Source organism: Micropterus dolomieu, linkage group LG09 (assembly GCF_021292245.1).
Source record: "Micropterus dolomieu isolate WLL.071019.BEF.003 ecotype Adirondacks linkage group LG09, ASM2129224v1, whole genome shotgun sequence".
In the NCBI taxonomy this organism is placed as follows: domain Eukaryota; kingdom Metazoa; phylum Chordata; class Actinopteri; order Centrarchiformes; family Centrarchidae; genus Micropterus; species Micropterus dolomieu.
Window position 1 is genome coordinate 16,760,034 of NC_060158.1, and position 7,796 is coordinate 16,767,829.

Sequence of the window (7,796 nt, forward strand, 5' to 3'; positions counted from 1 at the left end):
ACGCATGGCTCAACACAGAAGGGCCAACTCCTCAGGTCAAGACTCTGCTGTCTACTTACATCTGAAGGACAGAGGACACTCGTTTGAGGACCACCAGGTGCACATTTTAGACAGAGAAGATGGATGGTTTGAAAGAGGTGTCAAGGAAGCCATCTACACCAGGGTCGAGAAGCCGTCATTGAACAGGGGAGGGGGTCTACGCCACCACTTATCCCCCACTTACAATGCTGTCCTTTCATCACTTCCCAGGAAACTCAACAAACGTAACCTATTGGCCTCAGGTGAAGATACCAACGATGGTCGTTCAGTCTTGGCCACAGGTAGTCTTAACGACTGTAACGACTGTCGTCACAGCAGCAAGGAACACTAACGAACCAGCGGTATCGATGACCCGGGCCAACGACCCCACTGAGGTTAAATAGCTGAGTTTCCCTGCCAGTCAGTCAGAACTGAAGAAGTCCTTTAGATGAGGGACGAAACATCTTCCAGTATCTTCAACCAAGTCCAAGTGCCCTTGATTTTAACCTTCGTTGGTTAGTATATGCTGTTACCATGATGTGCCATTAATCATCACACTGTTCCTGACAACCTAAGTGTTCTTACTTTCCCAACATTGTCTCAGACCACATTTATTACCATATCATTCTCACCTTTAACCTTTTTTTCCATGAAACATTTGCCCATTCTGATTACATATTTGCATAAGTACAAAGTTGAGGAAACTAGATGCTTTTGTCTTTCTTAGCCAGTGCATGTTGACATCTTCCCCTATCCCTAAAGTTTAGGTCAGCATGACCCTTACGGCAGAGTGAGTACACAAACATATTTTTTTGTATCCAAGACATTGGGCTCAATCAGGCCCCAAGTTCAGCAGGTTTATTATGTGGTCAGACCCAAAGTCCAACCCCAGAATCTGCACTGAAAGAAATGTAGTTTGTATTTGTTCAGTGGGATTACGGGAAAAACTTCTTGCCTGATTTTCATTACACTTGGTGGAATGGCGTAGCATGGGTCAAGGAAGAAACCATTACATTTTGGAGCGGATCTGAATCACAGGTTGGATACACTCATTATTTTTCACTTGGCCTACCTGTCTGTCAACCTCAGTGTGTCATTAACAACGCAGATGCACCCGAGGCGTCTCACACAAACGCTGAAGGGTACTTTTTGCGTCAAATAACTACGCTTTGTCACCCTTTCTGAAAGCATCGGTATATGACGCCCTGAGATGAGACATGCCTGCCCTCTACCTGTGCTCACACTGCCTGTGCCTGTGTCATTGTGCATGATTAGTTTTTTTGGGGGAGTGGCTTTGGAGAGAGGCCTGGAGCCTATACCACAAAACAGGATTTGAGCTTATCAAGAAAACTTTGGGGTTAACCCTGGCCCCTGTCAGGTTGTGTCATATTAAAAATCCAGACCTTCTTCTCCATTACTTCAACTGATCAGCAAAAATATATTGGCAGTAAGTTGAGTCCAAAAATTCACTGAAGTCAGTCAAATATTGGTGCAAACCAAATGTGCAGAACTGAAAATAGCTTGTTACTGTCATTAGTTATTATGCCTTTCCCCTTTCTCCCCCGTCTCATGAAGCTCCTTTGTCCTTTAAAAAAATATTATTAGCTAATGTCTTTTTAACCAATATTTGTATTTGGTTTTGACATTTTAATGTTTATTTATTGCTCTCATCTCCTTGTTGACTTTCCTGTCACGCCACACCACTCGTTTCTCTGCAGTAACCTTTCCCCTTCTCATCTTCTAGATATGTTTATTACCGGTCGAACCATCTCCCCTTCACTTCAGTTGCTGGTCCGGCAGGTAATACTCTCATCTCGGCTGCACCTAACTCTGCAGAAAACTCCTCAAGAGCAGGACGCAGGTCTTTGCACTGAACGCAGACTAATATATTTGTAAGCTGGAGAGAAAAAGAAATAACCAACCTTTTAAAACCTCAAAGGACAATTTAATTTAGAAAATGGGTACCTGTTCCCATACAGCAAAGAAATTTCTATTATACAGAAGTTAAAAAAGGAAGTGATTGATTGTGAACACAAGCAAACCCCCTCAAAGATTGTTTCTAAACTTTACAGTAGTTCACAAAAACAAAACAGAAGAAATTTACTCTATGTAAAATTGAAGTGAGAACTAGAATTGTGTACCTGCCTGGGATTGACACTAGTTTGACACTAATGTTCCTGTAACTATGAACTCTTAGGAAACCGGTGAGGGGAAAATATTGCATTATGGTAGCTTGAATGCTTTGGTAGTAAACTGTGCCTTATGACATACGGTCATAATGACGTATGAATAATTGTAGGCACCTATGTTTTGATTGTGTTATGTAGCTGTAGCAACAGGGAATTGAGAGGAGGACAAGACCTCTGAGTGAACTGTGTGTCACCAGAGAAAGAGATATTGCTTCCTTGAGGGAGGGTTGTTTTCTGTACAACACTCCCCTGTCCTTGGACTTGTTTTGTCTCTCTGTATAAAAACTTTGCATTTTCTTCGCCTCAGAGAGCACTTCATTCCCGAGGTGTGTCCCTGCCATACGGCATGCAGAAGAAAACAACTGATTCATAGCATCAATATTTAGTGTTTCTCCTCTTTATCAGATTTCCCCCACACCAGTTGCCATAAATTTCTCACAGAGGTCTGGCCTTGATGTAACTTCCTGCTTGACTTTAAAGCTCCAGCAAATACCACACATGTGGAGGAGGATAGTCACAACATAACAACCTGACCTTAAAACAAAACAGGCCCCAGAAAGACTCTCCTCTCATCCTTTACACCCAACATTACTTCCACAATATTTTCACATGAAAATGAATACATTCGACCAGGTGAACAGTGGATACACCACATTCATTTTGTGTATTCTATAAATTACAGTATAACTCCTACATCTTTACCCGATTTTGGAAAAATTGTTGATCTTGGGAAAGAATTTAAGAATTGTGCTGACTTGCAAGTCTTCTTACAGGAATTTCAGACTTAATGGAAAAATGAACTGGGCAAACTAAGCACACTGTACACAATATAAAAAATAAATGTATGTGTACGTATAGATCAAATGAAAAAACAATTTTACAACAATCATCCATGACATTGATAAAAATAGAAGGAAATTTTAATCAAGAAATGAGCTGAAGCAAATGTTCAAATTGAATGTGTAAGAGGTCCAAATCAAATGTGATAACAGTAAAAAAACAGTAAAATATTTAGAATGTAGAAATAAGTAATTCTCAAATCAATTTATGCAATTGTGAAAACTAAAAGTCAAAGTTTCACATTAAATGTCCATTACAACAACTAAAGCACCCACAAGTCTTCCCAGGATGACATAGCTTGTGCGTCTCACAAACAGTAGTGGAATGTAATGTGGTGTCCGAACAATAATGCTGCGATGATGTGTTGAGAAGAAACCCGCTTGACACTGTTCTTGATCATAAAAGTTTATTAAATCAAAGAGTTCAGCATCAATTACACGCTCTGCATCAGCTTGGAGAGTGACCCAGCCCGATGGCCACTCTGTCTCTCTGTACATCAAACATAGCTTATATAGGATATGTGTAGGTATCTGTTAGGTACCATAGAAGGGTTTGAGTCTGCAAAGTAAAGCTCCAACCCATAGAAGGGTACAGTACTATTCTTAGGTAACAAAACAAGGGGTTAGAGGTCAAATTCTATAGAAGGGTTCAGTCCCTTCAACCTACATAACCACCAATCACTGCTCTCCCCGTAGAATACCTCCCCAAAGGTCTCTGACCATCTGTCTTGCTGCTACAGTGCTATTTTGAACTGTTATGCATCAAATGCATAAGTAGTGGATACTACAGTAACTAAGTACATTCACTCAAGGGCTGTACAAATAAAGTTTTACTTTACTAGAGTATTTTCTTTTCATGCCACTTTCTACTTATACTCCACTTCATCTCATCCACTGCGCCATCACCAGAGCTTTAGTTGATTAATCACTTAAGAGAAAATTGACCTTTTAACCCGTCAGTCTTTAGCAGGGGCTTATGATAATGGTAATGATGGGAAACTAACTTCAAGTAGTTATAGACCTTTCCTGTATGTGTTCTGTGTACCATGGTGTCTGTCATTGTTAGGTAAAGCATTCAAACTTGTCAACTTTGGTGATGTGGGTTATCTGGTAGCTGAAAGTGGCACACAGTTGAAGGATATACGCAATCACTTGAATCAATAAAACGTGCTTTAGAATCTCTCTGCCCAGAGAAAGGAGGGCTCATTGGGTGTGCTCCGAATGTCAAGGCCAACCTTCTTACTCTGCTTACTGCAAAGATAATGGTTTCTTGGTCATCTTGAGACTGAACTAATCTGAAACCAGAAGACAAACTTCCAGCCAAATGAGGAACTGTGACGTTAGTTATTATAGGAAAGTGACAAAAAAAAAAGAAATAAAAAAGGGTGCCAGCACATAGAAAGTAATCATTTCTGGTGAAACCTTTTTAAACCCTTTTCTAGTGTATAAGAAAGCCTTTATGGCACTGCACCAGATTTTCTCCACTGAAAGGGAGCCCTATAGGGCACTCTTTCACATTTTCTGCTAGGTTGGCTCTTTATCATGTTTCATCTACCACAGATGGTAGATTTTGTGTCTGGTATGAAATGTGACCTTCCAGCTAGAACACAACCTATTATATCTTGGAAGAATGTTGTCGTTAAAAATAAAAATTCAAGACTTGGGCCTGATGAAAAAGCCTAAATTTTTCCCAACATTTCTATTCTCAGCAAAAAACGACACCAGTAACAGTATGTAAGTTCTATCTGGGATGCAAGATAAGTATAACAATTAATCGCCGAGTCCCAAATAGCCGCCTATCCCATTTACTGGCCTGGTGTGGGAACCCATTTTGACAAATAAACGCCTTCCTCTATTTAACGTCTGGTCTAGTTTTTAATAGAAGTTCTTGATGAATAAAACCTCTTAAACCCCGTGGGGTCGCCCGCTTTAGCTGCTTCTAAGCTGCTTAGATGTTATGATACACATCATTAGATCGGTTAGATTCTCCACAATTCAATAGTTAAGTTCATTTAAGGGAAACAGCAAGCCCCAAAGTCTAATTCTTATAGATTTACCGGTGTAACCTGCCTGGTACAAGAGAGGAAAGGAAATAAAATGATGACTCCCCTTACCTTTGAAGCGCTCATTAAGTGCGCTTGTTAAGCCCGAATGTGTCCGTTCCTTGATTAGACCCATTTATATTCCTTTAGTCTGTAAGCGTCCACCCATCAAAAGAATCAAAACAGCTTTTCATAAAAATTAATCCAAGTTGTGAATCCTGTCATGTGAAGTCCATCGCTTTCTGTCTGCTAACTTTTCTCATCCTTCACTGTGTTGTTGTCCTGATGTTACTTCAAAATAAAAAAGCATAAGCAGTCTGTCAGAACTAGATCAAATGAATGACGTGTATTTGATATTATTTGAACATTACAAGTATTATTCTGTTTGAAATAAATAAACCTCTCTGTGGCCTTGGCATGCTTATTATGAAATCTCAGACACACCTGGCTTTGTGGAAAGTTCCAGTGGACTGGTGACTTCTGTGCTGAGTGCTAAAGACAGGGCATCAAATGCTGACTGTGCACAGCCTCACTGTGCTCCCTCAATCTGCTGTTTGTCTTCCTCACCCTCTGCCTGATAGCACACACGTTTGCAAATACACCCACGTCCTCCTGTTGAGCCTAGGCAGTCAGATACAGAGAGAAGCACACAAACACACATAGTGCTCTTAACTTTAGCCATCTATGTAATATATTGCTGTATTGTATAAATCATACACCAATATGATTTGTAAGTTTTTACACAAATCTGCTTTAACATTCCTTCTACAAGAACATGGGAAAATTCTGTACATCAAACATGGTGCCCCGGTATATAACACGGTTCTGCTTTGATTGTTTTTGGATTACATCAACAGTTTTCATAATCCCTATTCTCACTAACTGAAAAACCTTGGTGCATCTGTTCCCCGTATGATTTCGATGGTAGAGACGTTTCATGAGCAGGGTTCTCTAGAAAAGAAATTGTGGCACGGCACCAAGAGATCCAAGACATTGATAAGTGACCCATTAGATGCAATCTCAACTCCTGCCATTGATGTATATCTGCATTGCTTGGATCTGATGCTCTTAAGCAATGCAGGCAGATATTAGATTGGGACAGGCCAGAATTGACCTTACATGTGAGGGTGGCAGATGGCCATTTTGCTAAACAGACACAATAAATGTTGAAAATGTAACAGAATTTTGTCATGACAAGAATGTAAGAAGGCTACTGATGAAAAATCTTCCTGTAGCAGTAGCTACCCTACAAAGAAATCCAAAGACATTTAACATGTGAAAACTAGTTTTATGTACATGGGTCAATATGGACAATTTTGTTGCCCATGGACACCGACAGAACGTTTGGAGTCAGAGGCTCTTGGTCTAATTAAATAATAGTCTCAGAGCAGAGGCTGTTCTGTGTCAGTGAACAGAACAATCAAAGGCAACATAGGATTATGATTTTAGATCCCTGTTCATCCACCACCTAGTAGCTCTTTACACATCCAGGCAAAACTGCCCTGAACAAAGCAGACGTTCCCACAGTAATTTCTGTGTCCAAAAAACAAGTAGAGTCATTTTAGGCCAAAAGTGAAGAAACTAAAGAAAAAGAACACTTTTCACATTCAACAGAAGATCTTTTTAAAGGAATTTTATTCAAATGAACACAAAATTAATATAAAACTTGTACAAAAATTACAGTAGCTGACTGCTGAACATTAGAAAAACATTAAAAACTGAAACGAGCAACATCAGCTTAAAGTGCTCGTATTTAAAAGGTTTATAAACTCATCTTTCATATTTAAAGCAAGCTATAAACAGATCCTTATCCTGAACTTGGTGCTACTTCAACAGAAAAGCAGTGTACTTCATTTAAAGGTAATTTTTTTTTAGGGTGTTTCAAAGCTGAACTTCTACCATGTCTATCTTAACACACACACACACACACACTGAAAATAAGATGGCAAAGGTGAAGACTTCCATCCATCAAGTTTTTCCAAATGCTAATAAGGATTATTTAAAACCTGAAAAGGCTGAAATAGCAAAACAAGAAAATAAAATGAACAAAGCTGGGGTTTTCCATTTGATTGCAGAAATTAGTCACCACATCACTGTAAAAATTTATCTCATTATTTACATGGTTTAACAGGTAGTTTCATGTGAAATTGGAGAAGAGGCATTAACCATTGAGGGAGCTACAGAAAAAAAAACCATCAGAGGCAAAAAGGGAGTTTGCAGATACATGGGATGTTTTCTCACTGTTGGTTGTAGGAGAACCGTGAATCAGAGTTAAGGTAAACTTGGGGATTGTGCTGTGTTATTATGATGTTGCCATTTTGTGTTGGAACAATTGTGTTGGTGCTGTAATTGTTCAACCCCATTAACATTTGTGAATTGTTGGCCGGAGTGGGGAATTGAACAGCGCCAAAGAAGGCACATTCACTGGTCACGTTTCCATTTCCGGCAGCCAGGGAACCACTTGTCCATGAGAGGTACTGCTGCGGTGGCTGCTGCTGCTGCGGTGGCTGCGGTGGCTGCTGCTGCGGTGGCTGCGGTGGCTGCTGCGGCTGCTGCGGCTGCTGCTGCATTCCCAGCCTCACCCATCCTTGGGTCGGAGTTGCTGTGTGTCCAAAGTGATTTGCTTCCTGCCCTGGGTAAATCTGGCTTGGGTAGAGTCCCCCTGTAGTATACCCTTCATGTTGGTGCAAACTCCCAGTGTATACAGG

The 7,796-nt window shown here is 40.3% G+C and overlaps 2 protein-coding genes across 8 annotated transcripts in view; both read right to left on the bottom strand.

The window, feature by feature from the left end:
• The window catches only part of LOC123976200, a 15,603-nt gene extending 9,976 nt beyond the window's left edge, over positions 1-5,627 (bottom strand). For 2 of the 3 annotated variants that reach the window (XM_046058143.1, XM_046058138.1), the window contains exons 1-2: positions 5,533-5,626; positions 5,161-5,379 (exon numbers count right to left, since the gene is read on the bottom strand). In XM_046058143.1, the coding sequence (XP_045914099.1) occupies positions 5,161-5,224 (64 nt within the window). In that variant the 5' untranslated portion in view covers positions 5,225-5,379; positions 5,533-5,626. Of the gene's footprint in view, positions 1-5,160; positions 5,380-5,532 lie in introns of all 3 variants that reach the window. The other variant, XM_046058136.1, reaches the window with a different exon arrangement.
• LOC123976198 overlaps positions 1-7,796 on the bottom strand; it is an 81,178-nt gene that overhangs the window by 4,862 nt on the left and 68,520 nt on the right. For 3 of the 5 annotated variants that reach the window (XM_046058133.1, XM_046058132.1, XM_046058130.1), the window contains one exon: positions 6,707-7,796. This exon is cut by the window's right edge and continues 1 nt beyond it. In XM_046058133.1, coding sequence (XP_045914089.1) covers positions 7,326-7,796 — 471 coding nt within the window. In that variant the 3' untranslated portion in view covers positions 6,707-7,325. Of the gene's footprint in view, positions 1-6,706 lie in introns of those variants that run through there. The other 2 variants (XR_006826285.1, XM_046058131.1) reach the window with 2 other exon arrangements.